An 18077-nucleotide genomic window follows, 5' to 3' on the forward strand; every position below is an offset into this window, starting at 1 on the left:
AGCAGAGGAGGGGAAAATGAATGAATCAGGGCAGGAAAAGGAGCAGGAAATGTCATCACATCCTCCCAGGTGAGAGCCCAGGGGACACGAGGAACTTTGGGGATTTCTTTGCTCATTTAAAGGACTCCTCTCAGCATCTCTGGCTAAAGGCAAGATGGACAAGAACTCAGCGCTTCAGCTGGATCAGCTTTTAAAGGGAAATGAAGGAATCCCTGGGTGATCTGACAAAACCATGACAAAACCATCACAGCTCATGAAGTGGTTGAAGGCCTGTTTTTAATATTTTAAAGATAATTTTGAAATGTGTTTCAATTTTGAAGATATTAAAAATATTTAAATATTTTTAATATTTATTGCATTCAAGGAAATGCAGTATAATTCTCCTCCCAGCATTTAAGTCCAGTCACAAAAAGTAAATTTCCCTTGGCACTTGGAAATATTTCTAAAAAGCAGAGAAAATTAAAAAAAACCAACAAACTGCTAAAAATTTAAATTTTGCAGGAATTGGGAGGTTGGAGTGCTGTGAGTCAGTGACACTTCAAAGTGTGTTCAAAACCCAGCAGTTTTCCCTGGCCCAGACATGGAGCCAGAGCTCTGCTGCATCCTCAGCTGCTGGCTCCTATTTTTTCCCCAGTTATTTGTCTTCCATGGGACACAAGGCTCTACCTTTCCCCCCTGAAACAGGAAATAAAAACATTTAATTTTTCCATGTAAAGGAGCAGCCTGGCTCTGACACCTCAGCTGAGAGAAGCCTTTGTGCTTCAGCAAATAACCTCTCTCAAAATATAAATTAAAATATAAATTAAAACAAACTGCATTTAAATATAAATTAAAACAAACTGCATTTATCAGTAGTGTTAATCCTGTGAAGCAAACTGAGCTAAAATCATGACCCCAACAATGCAGGTGCTAAATCTCCCCCCAGGATGAGATCCCCATTCTCCTCTCAATTAGGAAAATTAACAGCGCCATGATAAATACCATTATTTATCCAAAGCGATGGAAATCATTATGCAATTATTTTATTTTCATTTTCCTCAGCTCCCAGAGGCCATAAAGCACAAAAATGCCCTGATTTATTCAGGGTGCTGGCAGTGCTGTGCTCGGTGTCAGCGGGCAGGAGGGCAATGGGAGCGGGAGAAATGCAATCAGGTCACACTCAATAATCACAGGGCTTTTAGGTGGCGTCTTTTAAGCCACACACACACACACACACAAGAGAAAAAAGAAAAAGGTGAAATGACACCATCAGCAGTGTCAGGGAATGAGGGAAAGCATCCAACAGGTCCTGCACTGAATCATCCCTGGGAGGGGCTGGGGGCCAGGGTTGACACATCTTATTTATTTTTATGAGATGGGAGTGAATCACTCGCTGCCATCCCGTGTCCAAAAAAGCCCTTGAATGATAGGTGTGGTTTAATCCAAAGGATATTTTTTTTTAAAAAACATATCCCACAAAGCAAAGCAGGAGGTCAGATAAGAGGCTGTGCTGCAGATAAGGCAGGACACGTGCTCAAACCATCAGCACCCAGCCCTCCTCTCTGCCCGAAAGGAAAAACACCAATAATAAAGATAATTATGCAGGTTTTTTTCAAGGTATGGCAGATAAAACACAGCATTCTGCATTGCCACGGATGTTTTGGGCTATTTATGAGTGAAACTGGAAATTTTGGCAACTAACACCAAGTTACACCTGCGAGGAGTTCAGATGGAAACAAACACAAACTGAATTTCCTGAGGACTTTGAGGTACAATTTGCTGCCTTTTTTTATTTTCACAAATCTTTCCTTACTGGAGTTTGAAAAGAGAAAGCTCTTTCTGCAGTGGTAATCCTTGGGCAGAAGAGAAAGATCCTCTCTCACATCAAAGCCCTAAATAACACATTTTCCAACCCCCAAAATGCCACTTGATTTTTCTTTTTTAATGCAGAAATCAGAAGGAACAGACATTAATTATGAAGCACATCCTGTACGACAACAAAATCAGCTTTTTCTAGCAATACTGAGATGGTGCTGAGGAATGACCACTTTATAGCCAATTCCACTTCCAGTGAACTCCCAGTTTAGTCAAAGCCTGACACTAAATTTCCTGTGATGAAGGGCAAGGACTTCTTGTGCCAAAGGCAGAAGCAGTGTTCAAATTAAGGAGCTGATGACTCCTAAAAACAAACAAACAAATACAAAAACCAAGTTTTCAGAGTTTGGGGAGTGAGGTGTGCACAAAAGTGGAATTATCAAGGCTATAAACTACAGGAAATGAATTGGGAAATATGAATAGAGAAGAGGTTGGGTGTGAAGAACGGGGATCATTCTTGAAATAAATTTCTAACATGAGAGGCAATTCAAATGGAATACATTCTAATTGGCCATAACAAGGAGTTCTGTGGCAATCTTACACCAGCATTCAACCCACAAGTCATTGCATGCCAAAACTACAAATCCCAGAGAAATACTGACCAAAAACCCCAGTGTTAAACTGCAGAAGGAATCTTCCTTGTGATCCTACAAATTTCAGATGTGTTGAGCTTATCACCACTGAAAGAAACAGCACATGGAAGCAAAAGCCAGCAAGTTACTGGGTGACAAAAATCTCCTCCCTTTCTCTTTTTTCCAGTCATTGCTCATTTCCTGCCTGCTCAATTTTAGGAGCAGAGGATGCAAACACATCCCAAGTTCCCATTTCCTAATCTGCCATTAGGTAGAGCTGCTTAGAACATCCCAAATTCCCAATTCCCAATTTCCAATTTGCCATCAGGCAGAGCTGCCTAGAACATCCCAAATTCCAAATTCCCAATTTGCCATCAGGTAGAGCTGCCCAGAACATCCCAAATTCCCAATTTGCCATCAGGTAGGGCTGCCCAGAACATCCCAAATTCCCATTTCCCAATCTGCCATCAGGTAGAGCTGAGCAGACAGAGCTTATTCCATGAATTCCTGTCCAGCACATGAAGGGATTCATGCATGTTGCTCCCAAATGAAATTCTGAAGGAATTTCTGGAAACAGAGCCCTGAAATGTCCTCAAACGCTCTGGGGAATGGGAAAATTCAAGAGGTGTCTGCGAGGAGTGTTGGGGTGGGTTTGGGGACACCTGAGGGAGGACAAAGCCCTTCCTTTGAGGTGTGAAATGTCCCTGCCCCAGCAGGGCACAAAGGAACGCTGCTGGAAGAGGAGAAGTGCCCAGAGAGGGAAAGTTTGCTCAATTACACCACAAAAACAAACAGTATCACAAAGTCAACGGGAATTGATAAATGCAGCTCCTATCAGAGCACCCAGAACAGTGGGGATGTGAGGAACCTTTCTGAAAGTCATGAGTGCAAACAGCAACTTTTATCAGAATTATGAACACAAGGACAATGTTTTGCCAAGGTCAGAGAAAAAAGGTTTGCACCGTTCCACTCCTGCCAGCCAATGAGGATTGCAGTTTGTTCCTAAAAATCAGCCTCTAAACAAAATAACAAACAAAAATATGCATTGAAACAACAAATGCCACCTATCTATAATTAGGTGAAAAAAAAAAGAGGATTCATCTTTCACATTGCAGCCTACAAATAATTAATAAGGCATATTCCTAGAGAGAAATTATCCTTATTTTCAGAGACAATACCTTCCTCAGGAATCTCGAGCTCCTCACACCTACAGCCCCCCTGAACCAGACCAGTGAAATAAAAGGGATTTTTCCCCCCAAAACCCTCACTTTTGGAAGCTCAGACAGTACTACCAATCAAATATCGTGCAATGATATTCACAATAGAAACCAACACCAAGAGGAATTTCTGAGGAATGTCATTGGAGGGGAGAGAGGGGATCAAAACTCAGCTGAATTACCCACCTTTCCCTGCTCTAGGATAGAAGGAAAAGGAAACTCTCCACTCAGTCATTCAACCAAACTCTGATTTTAGCTCTTCAGACACTTCCTACTGCACAGCAACAAAACACAACTGAGTTTTGTTGTTAAAACAGGAGGTTTTTGCTGTTTCCTGCACTTCAGACGCATTGAAAAAGTAAACAAAACAAAAACATTTGGACCTGCTTCTCTGGGCTTCACCAGGTCTCACTGATTTTTGACTTCACAATCAAGAGTGCAAATATAATCAGAGAAAATTAAAAGTGTTGATGCTTCAGCCTGCCTTTTCTGACCTCTGTTTCTGAGAAAACAGGGTTCTGTCACTGCACTGGTGCCTTCTCCTGGGAAAACCTTACAGTTCCAGCCCTCAGCTGCTTCCCACCCTGTAAATCCTCCAGGATTTTTGGGAACCGGTTCACCCCAGTAGTGGTTGATGGAGAAAACGGGGCAAGGGACTCCGTTCATCCCGTTCAAATTTTCCCTCATTTTTCCCTTCACCCAGGGGAAAAATGAGGGAAAATTCAGCTCCCACTTTTTGGGATAAACTTCACCTATCCTACAATAAAATCCTGCCGGGAAACCCCTCTGCCCCCACTGCCCCAGGCAAGAGCCAGCAGCTCCCATGGCAGCAGGGGATGGGATGTCGGGATGGCCACTGGGGGAGAGAGAAGGATTTATATATTGGATAATGGGATAGAACTGTGAGCCCAGAGCAGAAATCCCAGGATTCACTTCACAGTTAATGAATATTCAAGGATAATTACGGATCTAGATGTTTTCTAATCAAGAGTATAAGAGCTAAGATGATTTCTGGGACAAGCCCAGAAAAGCAAGGAGAAAGATAAGATGGGAGCCGTGGGACAGAGCATTTTTTCCTGCTGAAGGCTGGGTTTGGTTCAGCTCTTGGGGAACAAAATGACTTTCACATTTCTCCATCTTTGCCTAGCAGCACAAGAACTCGAGAACATGGGGGCAGTTAATGGGTACATGCTATTTTTCCCTGCCCAGTTAATAATGCCTGCAGTGCTGACACGGGCTGGGAGTCAAAGGTAACACCCCCAACCACCAAACATGGGATTAATCCCATTCCCTCCGCGCGACAACTCCCGAACACAATTTGGAAATGACAAGCACTTGATGAAGTGACCCGACACCGTTCAAAACCGGGCTTCCAAAACGGTGCTCGAGCAGCTTTTGTGGCCCAAGAAGTGAACTTAAAAGGGATTTCTGCTGATTTTTAAATCCTTCAGGTGATGGGGGTGGGGAAACTCGGGGAAACGCGGCATCAGCAAAGTCACCACCTCTGTCCCCAGTCCAGCTCCGGGAACACTTGGCAGAGAAGACAAAGGAACGTGGCGCCCACGTTCCACACGCTTACCTCCCATCCAAAGTTTGTTTCCTTTAATGTGCTCCTCTGTACTGCCATATAGGGTCCAAATCTTTCCCCAACTTCAATCTTCTTTTTGGCCCAAATCCCTAGCCCTGCCCCTGGGATCGAAGATTCTCTGAGTTCAAAATCTGGTGGGATTGGAATGTCATCAGGAATGTAGACGGGAGCTTCATAGGGTGAGCCCTCCTTGGGAGTGAAGTCCTCACTGGTGGGGAAGGGTGACGGAGGTCCCACAGGGATGGGGGACATTATACTGTCCTCAGTTTCCTCCTCTGCGCTTTCTCCAGCAAGGAGATCGGGGTCGGTCTCGTACATATTATTTACAATCTCGCTGTCACCTAAAAGGGGGAAACAGCAGAACAAAACACACTGAGATACTCACGTGAACATTGGTTCAAAGTTTGGCTAAGCCGAGCTCAAATTCTTCTAAAGAATAAAAAAATCTCCCTTGAGGAGCTCGGGTGGAGCTGAGGCAAGGGGCTGATCACCATGGGGTGGGGCTCATTGCAGCCTGATGGGTTCTGTGGGATCAGGGGTCCTCTGCTCTTTGCAGAGTTTTTTCCCCCCTTCTTTCCAAAACCTCAGTTTTGGGGAAAAAAATCCCTGCAAACAGCAGAGGACCCCTGATTCCATAGATCCCAAAACCTCAGTTTTGGGGAAAAAAAATCCCTGCAAACAGCAGAGGACCCCTGATCCCATAGATCCCAAAACCTCAGTTTTGGAAAGAAGGGGGAAAAAAACACAGAAGAGGTGGTTGAGGTTCTCTTTGGCCACTTCTTGCTTTAACTGGCTCAGTGTATTTTGTAAAAGAAGTGTAAAAATTTAAAAGAGGAATCATCAAAAGATAGGCCTTGGACACTTCCAGGGACCACAGCTGCTCTGGGCACCCCTGGACACCCTCTCCACCCTCCCAGGGAAGAATTCCTTGCTAATCTCTAATCCAGCCTTATTCTCTATCACTTTGAAGCCAATTCCCCCTTGCTCTGAAATGAAAAACCAAAAGTAAATTAGGGTAAAATCCAAGTTTGGCAAGAAGTGTTTGCCTGGTGTTTGGGGTTCCTGCTCAGTGTGTCCCACACCAGCAGCTGTGAGCTCCAGGCTACAGCTCAGCCATGCCCCCCTGCAGGTGTAACAGAGCATCCCTGCCTTGTAATCACTGAATCCTGGAGTGGTTCTGCTTGGAAGGGACCTTAAAACCATCCAGTGCCACCCCCTGCCATGGCAGGGACACCTTCCACTGTCCCAGGCTGCTCCAAGCCCTGTCCAACCTGGCCTTGGGCACTGCCAGGGATCCAGGGGCATCCACAGCTTCTCTGGACACCCTGTGCCAGGATTCATCTTTCACATTTCAGCCTACAAATAATTAATTTGGCATATTCCTAGAGGAAAATTATCCTTATTTTCAGAGACACCTGGAAGTGATCAATACCTTCCTCCTTGCTGATCTCTAATCCAGCCTTATTCTCTGTCACTCCAAAGCCAATCCCCCCTTGCCATGAAATGAAAACCCTGGGTATACAGAGGGAGGCAAAGTTTGGGGATTTTTCCAAGGGGAATCAATTTCTAAGCAAGGCCATTCACGTAACGAAAACAGAGCTTTAATGAAAACAGAGCTTTCTCATCCAAAAAAGCAAAAAACCGGTGGTGGGGGAGAAAAACATGAAAGGGGGGGAAAGAAAAACCCAATTTGTCACCCAACCGAAGGAGCTGGAGTATTTGGGGAGCAGGTTTGCCCTGTCTGCAGCAGCCACGAGGCAGCAGGGCGTGCTCAGCAGCTCCCACCACGATAACAAACCCCACAAACCCAACAACCGCCGCTTTGTGGGGGCTCCCGTGGGGCACAGCCAGTGCCTGGCCACTGACGGCACCAGGGGCGGATTTGTCACCCACCAAAATGACATTTTTCACTGAGGTCCCAGCTTGGAGCCATCAGAAGAATAGCTGGAAAAGCACGGCTCCACTGGAGGTATTTATAATTCATCACTTTGCTAAACTCAGAATGCACCTTCTGTCTGCAAGACACATCTCCCCCTCTATTTCTTTCTTTTTTTTTTTTTTTTTTTTGTTTTTTTATGCCTAATAAAGATTTTTCCGGAGTTCATGCCTAAGAAACCTGGTGGTAAACTCGACTTAAAGAGGAGGATTTTGATTCCTCTGCCAACATTTTTTTTTTTTTTTTTTTGCTCCAGTTTTTGGAGGAGAACAGGGAGCTGCCTGCTGCAGCTGACATGGGTTTCCTCTGCTAGAAAGTGCAGCCCTCCCTACTCAAACATGTCACCAGAACCAAGCTTTCATGAACATGAGATACTCCATCATCCTGAAAATATTTGTGGTTGCAGTAAATGTTTTCTCACCCAGTATTAGCAAGTCAAATTATTTTCTGCTCTATGATTAGCCTCTTTTGCACTTAAGGAACAGGAATTCCAACTGAGTTGAAGAGCAAAACTGGGTTTATTGGAGCACAACCTGTGAAAATTTCCAGAGGATACAAGTAAAGTATAAAGATACCTTACTACTGAACATGGTTAATTTAATTTATTCCATGGGACAAGCAGGGCAGTTCTGATTAAATTTTAATTAACAGTGAAGCTGATCCTTCCTCTGACTGACCTCATATTTCAAGAGGAATCACCAAAAGACAGGTAAATGTGTTTTTTCAGTTGTTAAATGACCAGGGACTGGCAAGAGGCACGAAATGACAAGGAAACAACAATTTCAGGTCACCATAGGTCTGATACCAGAGATTCCAGGTGGCATCTGTGGGAGCTGAATCCCAGATTGGTGTTCAGATGTGGGAACGTCGAGTTCCTCAGCACAACCCAGCGCTGAGCTCAACAAATTGTACCCAGCACTGATCAACAGCCAGGGAAAATCCACGCTGTGCCCAAACCGGGCCCTTTTTTTGTGCACTGCCAGGTGGATTTCACAGAATCCCAGAATCACTGAGGTTGGAAAGGACCTCCAGGATCATCCGGTCCAAGCTGTGACTGATCCCACCTTGTGAGCAGCCCAGGGCACTGAGAGCCACCTCTGGTCTTTCCTTGGACACCTCCAGGGATGGGCACTCCAAGCCTCCCTGGGCAGCCCCTGCCAAGGCCTGAGCACCCTTTCCATGGGGAAATTCCTGCTGATGTCCAGCCTGAGGCCATTTCCCCTTGTCCTGCCCCTGTTCCCTGGGAGCAGAGCCCAACCCCACCTGGCTGCACCCTCCTGCCTTGGAACTATGGAGGAAAAAAGGTCCCTCCTGAGCCTCCTTTTCTCCAGGCTGAGCCCCACGGGTGAGGGAGATGATGTCCTCCACAGGTTGTGTTTATTCCAGGGATTTGGGACAAATCAAACAGCTGGGGTTCAGTTTTGGATTATTCCGCAGAATTTTCTGGATTGTCCCCACTGAACCCCTTCATCCCTGCGGGGCTCCTCTCAGCTTTACCCCAAATATTCCACAATTGGTAAAGTTAAAAAACACATTCAAAATTTTTTAAAAAAAGAGCAGAGAAGATCTGATTTTCCAGGAACAACCCCCAGCTCTCCTGAGCTCCATCCCAACTCGGCCCTGGAGAGCCGGACGCGGCCGCTCCGCGGTGACAAACAGTGACAACCACTCTGTGCCACATCTGCCCCTCTGGAATGTCTGCCTGGGTGAAAAGCAGCACAGAAATACAACTTGACCTTATTGTTATTGTCATGAAACTAAAATTAGTCCCTGAAAGCTCCCCGGCGAAAGGAGTGGATAAAAAGGCTCATTGAAAGGTTGTTTCCACAGATAATCAGATATGGGCAGACGCTGAAAATCCGTGTGACACCAATGAGGGGCTGGCAACAAAGAGAGGGATGGTTTAGTGGTGCTGAGAGACCTCATGAATAATCTATTTAGCAGCTGTAATGAAAGCAAAAGCAAGGCTGATGGTAAAGGAAATGGTGGTAGGGGAAATAATGAGTTAGGGTTTTGGGGTGGGTTTGTTGTGTTTGGGGTTTAATATGTTTATTGTTGTTTTTGTTATCATTATTGTCGTTATTCCTGCTTTAATTATTGTTGTTGCTGTTAGATATCTGATTCTGCTGTGGAAATACCCAATTATCTGAAATGATTGAGAGTTTTTTACACTCACAGATTGCAAAGAGCTTCTTTGACTCCTTCATTGGGAGCATTTAAAGAACATCCCAAGAAGTAATTGCAGTGCCTGATCACCGGCACAATCTTGAGTTTCACTGACCTGGATAATTCAACATTTGTGTGAGACCCAGGTATTTTTATTTTCTAGGCAAGGAGGAGAATGCCAGGCACCCTCTGAACTCACACTTTGCCTCAGAACCTGGAGCCTCGGGCCCAAAGGAAATATCCAAGCAGAAGAGTAGAAAATACAAATATTCACAGAGAACTTTGACTTTGTGGCTAAGAATGGAACCACACGGGCACAGCCCAACAGGTGCTTTTCCCTTAGGGATTACCTGGGTGTTGGAAGGGTTTTTTTCATCATTATCCAAACTTTGCAGCTCATTCCTAGCTGAGTTTAAAATCATATGTGAGTATTAAAACCGCAGTGCTGTCTAGGACTGCTTGTTAAGTGGTATTATTATTATTATTATTATTATTATTATTATTATTATTATTACTATGAAAATATTCATTAGGCCAGGACTTCCCTGGAATTTGTTTTCATTTTCTGGCTCTACAGAAAGAGAAGTGGAGTGACCTCAAACATATTTTCCAGCCCATAGAGTGACGTCACCACCACCTTTCCAGGTCCTTGGATGATCTGAGGCTGCTGCTCTGTGATTTCCCTTTAGAAACATTCCCCATGGGAAGAAAACAAACCAATCCATCCAAACCAAACCAAACCAAACCAAACCAAACCAAACCATTCCTGATGTCATGGCTGGTGAGGAAGGCAGGTAAAATTTGAGCACTTTGAGGGGCACTGAGCAGCCTGGTCTAGTGGGAGCTCCTCACCACAGTGGAGATGGGATTGGATAATTTTTAAGGTCACTCCAAGCCAAGGAATTCCCTGATTCCATGATTCTTTTTATTTCACACCTCCAGTAAACAAAACCACCTACATTTCTGACTCTGGGGTGACAGGATTTTGTCTCCATTTCTATGGACTCAGGCCAAAAATGAACTGATTTTTCTGACCCCTTTTGTAGGCCAGAGGAGCTGGATCAGATCATCCAAACCCAGCCCTGCTCAACCAAGAAGGAAATATTCCCATGAATGATGTGCTTGGCTACTGCTGCCAGGGTTCATCACCTCGGGGTGCTGTGCTGCTCATCTCACCCGAATTCAGGTGAATTCTGAGCAGTTCCTGCCCTCCATCCTGCCTTAATCCCCTGGGAATTCTGCAGGAGCCTCTCCCATCCCTCTGCGCCCTGCACAGGGCAGGGGCTGGCAGCAGGCACAGCCCAGAACTGGGCAAACACGGCCCTAAATCACAAAGGAACTTGGAAAGCCCAAGGAGAACCCACCCCAAAGTGCCTCCAGCACAGAATGATCCCAGTGGTCAGATTGCCACCTGATGGCCACAGCTGAAATACAATAGGAAATCCCAAATCCAGGCCCTGCTCTGCTGCATCTGCCTGGCAGGACCAGCACAAAAATTCAGATTTTCCTCAAGGTGCTGGGAACTGCTGGTGTCAGCCAGCTCTGCATCCAGTCCTGGCATTCCTGAGCACTGGGAGTCTCTAAGTCCTTTAAAATCCCACATGAAATGAGAAGAAATGAGAATTCTCCCCCAAACTTTCGCCCTCCTCATGGATCCACTCCTTCCTTCCCAGCCTTTTCTCCCTGCTGGGTGCAAACCTGAAGCTGCAGCCAGGGAAAAGCCTGGATTCCCAGGGGGATCTCACTCCTGGCTGCTACAAACACCAGGCACACTTTTCCTCAGTCTTGTGTGATGAAAGAAATGTGCCTTTGTGGGTTGGGTTGTGCAACACCCTCTCTGGAAGTTGGTGTGAAATACTTCTGCCAGAAAATATACAAATTAGTGGCAAAATGTCATGAGAGGAATTATTCCTCTCCCATTGAGGATGGGGTTGGAGCACTGAATGCTTCAAGGTCATAAAAAATGGCTTTTTCCTCATCCATGGACAATACTAATGACAATGCTGTAAGGAAAGGATCACAAACAATCAGTTGTTTAGGATTCTCGAGCCCACCACCCGATTTCTTCATCCCATTCATTGCAAAAACCTTTCCCCCTTTCTCCTCCACCTCCATCCAAGCTGTACTGGGATCTCCCATGTTTGCTGATCTGAAATGAGCACGTGCAGCACCCAAAGCATGAGGACCCCCCTGAGCAGCTCCTCAGACTGCAGAGGATGCTCTGACAGCTGTCCCCATCACCTCTGGCTGCTGCCAGAGCCAGAGGAAATTCAAAATTCTGCTTTAAATGACCATTGGGAAATGTCTTTTTTTTTTTTTTTTCACTGTTGTTCACTCAAAAAACCCCTTCATTCTCACCAATTTTACAGTTGAAATAAGGTTTGGGCAATAAATATCCAGGCAGGGAAGTGGCCACGAGTGGGAAGTGGTTTTGCCCCTGTGCCAGGGTGCCAAGGGAATGTCACAGGGGCTGTTTTTACCTTTGAGAAATGGGGCTGCTCACACAAACCTTTTCTTAATTTTTCTACTTCGACTTGCTGTGGTTTTGCCAACTTTTCTGAGCATATCTAGAGATACCCAGCTTGGAATTCTAGTATCCACCCCTCTGAATTCCTCCTGAATCTTTAACACGACACAGACACAGCAAGCACCTCAGATTATTTCTCAGTGGAATAATCCTTTTTTTTCTTCCTCAGATCTATCATATCCTGAGCTTCTCAGAGCTCCCTGACACCTGAGAAAAACCAAAATGCCACAAGCAAAAGGAATTAGGGACAACCAAAATGGCTGTGGGTGAGATCTGGTCTTTCCCTGCTCAAGCTGGAATGGTGGCACAGAACGAGTCACAGGTCACAGCTTTGTCCAGCTGACAAGTTAAATTCCACTAAATAGGTGTGCATGGAAAATTCAGACCCTGCCACACTGAAATTGTTGGGTACTCAGTCAGACCTGAGCTGATCCCACACCAAACCCACCAGCCCAGCTCCAGCAGATACCCAAACTCCACTCTCAGCTTGTTTCCCTCAAAGCACTGATGTGGGAAACGGATTTACAGAAAATTTCATAGAAATATTTCTATTTCCTTTGACAGAAATATTTCGATTTCTCTTCCACGCTACAAAGCACAGAATTTTGGGAGTGCACAAGAAGCAGGAAGGTGCTTATGGGGTAAACAGGGTTCTGGAGGTGAGTGCTCAGGAAGCCACCCCTGAGGGACCAAACTGCTGGCCAAGCTCCCTGTACCCCAGTGACAGCCCCAAACACTCCCATTTGCCAGGCCACACATGGAAATTTTTATTTATAGCTGCCATGGAAATGAAATCTGGAGGAACCACAAGTTTTAGCACATCCCTGTGTAAGATTCCAGACAGGAACAAGCTCTGAGCACTCCCAGCACAGGAACCTGCCCCAGGTACTGCTGAGTCTGGCCGTGCTGCCCAAATCTTTGCAGCTGGAGTTTAAGGACAAAATACACGGAATTTCCCTGGGTCTGGCTGATGCAGAACTGCTGCAGGACGCATTAAAAACCCAATTTTCTGCTGAAGAATACTCAGAACTGCAGAGACAGTGAGGGATGAGGCAGGAGAGGGAGGCAGGATGAGAAAAAGGAAGAAGGACTCGTATAAAAATTAAACCCTTGGAAACACAGCCCCTGTCCCGTGCATACTTTGTATATTCATTTTTCAAGTTTCATGTTTATGCCCTGCTTTGTCTTAGCTGGAACTGCACCTCTCGAGGCAGCTTCAAGTCCTTTTATTAAAAGGAAACAGAAAGCAGATCCGAAAGGAGCAGCGAGAGCAGATGAGGACTGAGCGGAGTTAATCGGGTGCATTTTTCAATAAACATTCCAAAAGCAGTTGCTGCAGAACTTGGCTGTGAGTAGAACAGGTATTAAGGATTTCAAGAACCTTTGGTTTTAAGCAAAAAAAAAAATAAGTGTTTTCTTTTATTAAGGGATTTCTGCTGGCAGAAATGAAGAATAAAGCTCGAAACAGTATTTCAGTGTGTTCCTTAATACCCATTTTCCTCTAGTAAAACCAGCAGGGAAAGTGTCCAAATTACTCTGCTCTAAATGCCAGTATTATATTTCCAGTAAAAGTCTGGTTCAAGCAGGCATCAAAAATATTTCCACATAAGATCCTTTTTGAATCAAACTCTGCAGAGAATGTCGTTGTTGCTGTTTGTTGTCCGTAACTTCTCTTCACCTGATCTCCCTGAACCCACAATTTTGTTTTATAGTTGAATTCAAGCTGACATTTTTACAATTTGTGCTATGTCCAAATATTGATTTGATCCACATTTGGATGCAGTAGATAAAGTTGGTAGATAAAGTTTTTAAAGCAAAAAAAACCAAAACAAACCAAAACAAAAAAAAAAGCTCTGCTATCTTACTATTAAAGGAGCTGGAAAAAATATCAGCCTTTGAGATTTCTGTCTCTGAACTATTTATGAGATAAAAGCTCCAGCGAAGTGTCACGAGATATGTACAGTGCATTACCAGAGTGGTAACAAACATTTGGGGAGCAATAACACAACAGCAAAAAAATTCAGGGAAGGAAGGGAGGAAAGCCTGGAGAAAAGCTCCACTCAGTGCAGAAAAATCCTCATTGCTTTGCAGTGGTTTGCTTATTTTTGCTCCAAAATCCCTCCCCTTTAGAAAATCTATAGAAAGGCTCCAACCCCGCTGAAAAACGCAGCAAAGTGGAACTTTGGAAACGAGCGCGCGAGAAAATTCTCCGCTGGGAGAAACGCTACCTAGTTAGAATAAATAAAGAAATGCACTCGGGCTGGCCCTTCCAAAAACTACCAGCCCGTGCTGGAGATTTCTCTCGGCGCTGGATGTCAGGCCATGGAGCGAGAATAAAGCATTTGTGAGCCTCCAAAAGGAGCCCTCGCCATTGGAATTCGCGGCTCTGCCAAGCGCAGCCTTTGGGGCTGTTGTCACCGTCTCATTGTCATTCCGCTCACTGTGGCTTCCCCAGGGTCCCGAACAGGAGTCCCTGGCATTATTAACGGGGCAGATTAATAGCAGAGAGGGGAGAGGCATTTTCACAAACAAGCCAAATATTAATATTAATCGATAACAATTTCCACTTCCTGACGGGAGGCGCGCAAACGGCGCGGGAGGAGAGGAGGGAGGGATGGAAGGGGACGGTGCCCACGGAGCGGGGAATGAAAGGGGAGCAGGGAATCAATGCAGGGCACAGGACGGAGCCGTGAGGTGGGTGTCAAAAGCAGGGCTCTATTTTCACAGGCACACACAGGCACACATTTTAATGCCACCAGATAAGTGGGATTTGCCTTGCCCTGGCCAAAAAGAAAAAATTCCAGGGAAGCTCGCCGGTTTTATGTCGGGGAAGAAACAGCAGAGCTCTGCAAAAACAGGGAGAAAATGTCCTGCATCCTATTTTTTGCCCTCCTGAGTAAGGTTGTACTCTGCAAACTGTATTTTCCTCAATATTCAGAACACCACACAGATATTTTTTAAATTCAGTTCTGTCCACATTTGCCAGATTTCTATGTTTGTATTTTAAGCTCTTTTCTACTACCACCCCTCCACTTTAAAGCCAAAAAAATCTGTAAAACTTTTTCTATCTTTTCTAAGGATCAGCCCTATTTTTTTAATTCACTCTTTGCAAGTCTTTATTTCACACACTCTTTAATTACAAACAGCACAAGCAGAATGCACAGGGATGTTGCCAAAGACTTTCCCAAATGCTCCAACTCACAATATCAGCGAAACCAAATCCAACCATTCCACCTCACAGCCTTTTAGCTCAGACCCTGCTGGGTCACTGAGCCGAGTCCTCCCCGAGCTTTGACCAAACAAATGAGTTTTTCGCTCAAAGACGCATTTTTGCAGCAGCCTCAAAGTTCAGTTGGGCCCAGGAATGTTTCTCCCAGACCTGGAAGTGAAGCTCTGGGTGAAAACCCCTCCTGGCACAGATGGGGCTGCCCAAGCTCTGCCCCACACGGGACACACAAAGGGCTCTCAAGCTTTGATCTTTGGGCTGGGCTGGTTTCCTCACTGTGATCCACGAGGACAAAGCTCCTCCGACTAAATCTGGGCTGGGAGCAAAGGACTGTGCTCAAAAATCAGCTGGAAATGGCTTTCCCCACTCCTCATGGGTTCACTCCCAAAGCCCATGTAATGCTCTGGGGTTTTACATTTTTTACGTTTTGGGTTTCATTTTATGCCCCCACACATCCCAGCCTGCCCTGAGCCCACCGAGCCAAAATATATTTGGGACTCTGACTGCACCCATCCAGTTGTGTCCATCCAGCCAATTCACATTTCACCTGCCACATTTTGACCATGTAAATAAGGAAAATTCAGAAGTCTCCCAGGTATTTCCCACCACTGGGCTGAGGAGGTTCCTGATATTTTGGGACCAGAACTGAACTCCTTTCCTTGGCTAATCATCTTTCCTCTGGCTACCAGTGTCCTGATAATTGTAGAAATGTTTAATTACTATGAAAAATGGAATTTTAACCCAGTGATGACAGTAAGAAACAACTGGGGGTATTAACGCTGTTTTTTGCAGCGATCTCTCCATTTCTCCTGCCCTCATCCCACTGAATAAATGATTTATTTCAATAAATGTTTGCACTGGGAGCACCTCCACAGAGCTGCTGTTTGGGGCACTTTTCTCCTGGCCACTCAAGGGCTCTTTTCTCTCTGGGAACAAGAACCTGACAAAGAACTGAGCGTGTGTTTAATCCTCCTGCTTTTCCCCACTGCAGTCTGTTTACAAGTCACTTCTGACAGAGAAAGTGCTCCCAGAGTTTGTCTGCAAAATGTAGGACAGGAGAGATGGGAGGCTCAACAAACGGCAGTGGGAAGTGGCCCTCCATAAAATCCTTCCCCAGCACTGTGAACAAACCCTGGTCCAGGTGGGATTCCTGGGAGAATCCTCTCCAAAGGAACTTTGCCCAGTTCCAGAGGACTCCACAGTTGTTTTAGACCTACTCATTTCATAGCCACACCACAATATCCTCCTGGCTTGGCCTGACAGATCCGTTCACACTCGTTTTAATCTGGTTCCAGCAGATTCTGGTTCAGTCACAACCTGGGAAGCAGTGGAACCACGAGGGTTTGGGGCACTCCCCACATCCAGGCAGAGCTTCTCATTTCCCTCTCCTCCCTCCAAAGCAACCCTGGGTGTTGCACCCACCACCTGGCCCTATTTAAAGCCACCACATTATTCCAAAAAAAGGATTATTTATACTAAAAACACTCCTGGGACTACTGTATTTGTATTTCAGGGCTGCTGCATCCCCTATTTCCTCACTGCTCTAATATGGCCCGAGGCAGAGCGGCTGAAATGACTTGCGATGCCACTGTAATTTTTATCAAGGCTTGTTCCTGGTAAAAAGCCTCTTTGTTTCAAAGAAATGTGATTTGGCCTTTTTCCTCCTCTGCTCTATTCCTTGGTTAATATACCACTTCCACTCACCCCGGGGCTAAGAAAGGTATTCCATGGAATTGGTCAAATCTCACTGTTTTTCTTCTAAATCACAACTGGCTTTTTTTTTTTTTCTTTTTTTTTCCTCGACCATTGCTAAGCACTATCTAAGCTGACAGTCTGAACTTGAGATTTTTATTTGTGCCTTAACTCTTCAGCTCCTGGATTTGGAGCAGTCACATGGTTAAAGAGATGCACCAAAGCTGCTCTGGCAAAGGAGGGATTAAGGGCAAGGCAGGAGGAGCAGCTCTGGCTCGTGTTATTTATTATATTCATCTCTATAAAAGTATTTTCATCCACTTATTACAAATTTGAACACAGCAGTGACTTCTGTGAAAGTCCACAAAGTTGAAATTTGAAGTTTTCAAAGTCTTTTTTCAAAAATAAAAAAAAAAAAGGCTCTTCATTTGTTATCTCCCACAAAGAATTTGGTTTTAAACACAGTAACGCTTAACCCAGATTTGGGATTGCCTAATCAAGTTTTAATTTAGTCTGTCTCATTGACAAATAGGGTGGATTTTCCAATGAAATATATGCCAAGTGTTCAAGTACACTCATAAAATATCCCTCGAAAGCAGAAGCTGCAGCAGGAGCTGTTTGTTGACCTGCATTTATAAAATGCCCACAGCCTCTAATAAAGTGAATAATTATAAATTAGGAAATCCAGTATTTTTTAATACATCTCTAAACTGGTCCTGCTTGGAATCCAGTCCTCATTTGCCATCCCTATCACACAGAGCTGAGAGCATCAGGAAAGGACAATTCACCTCAAGGGGGGAAAAAAATGCATCAATATCCAAAATACTGTTACAGGAAACAGGAGTTAACACCCTAATGGGATCTTCAACAATTAATACAAATCAACACCTTGCCTTAGTGTTTAGTTAGAGATCATCACCCTCCCAATTAGCTGACAATTAATAATCCTTTATGCAGGAAGTTTTTGCTGCTGTTCAGAGCTTTAAACACATTTCTAAACTTTGCTAGCCACAAAATCGTACCCACAAAAAGTGGATTAAAATCGCCAAGATGACATCCTGCTTTATGGATCACCAGCAAATATATTGACATTAAAATTAAATGCAGACAGGAAAATCAGTTCATTGAAGGAAACACAAGCCAAAAACATGAAAGTCTTTATCTCCCAAGATAGCACCTATACCCAGCTGTGAAAAGTGAGGCATTTTTGAGCAGCACAAATATTTCCCCTCGTGTTCACCAAGAGAGCCTCTGTCAGAGCAGCTCTGCACAGCTCCAGCATTCCCAAAAAAATCAAGC

General features: G+C 44.8%; 1 protein-coding gene across 3 annotated transcripts in view; it reads right to left on the reverse strand.

The window, feature by feature from the left end:
* The window catches only part of PRDM16 (PR/SET domain 16), a 308987-nt gene that overhangs the window by 187207 nt on the left and 103703 nt on the right, over positions 1-18077 (reverse strand). For all 3 annotated transcript variants that reach the window (XM_071448934.1, XM_071448935.1, XM_071448933.1), the window contains exon 2: positions 5223-5572. In XM_071448934.1, coding sequence (XP_071305035.1) covers positions 5223-5572 — 350 coding nt within the window. The remainder of the gene's footprint in view (positions 1-5222; positions 5573-18077) is intronic.

This window comes from Agelaius tricolor, unplaced genomic scaffold (genome assembly GCF_023055355.1).
Source record: "Agelaius tricolor isolate 1412-34295 unplaced genomic scaffold, bAgeTri1.0.p SCAF_28, whole genome shotgun sequence".
Classification (NCBI taxonomy): Eukaryota; Metazoa; Chordata; class Aves; order Passeriformes; family Icteridae; genus Agelaius; species Agelaius tricolor.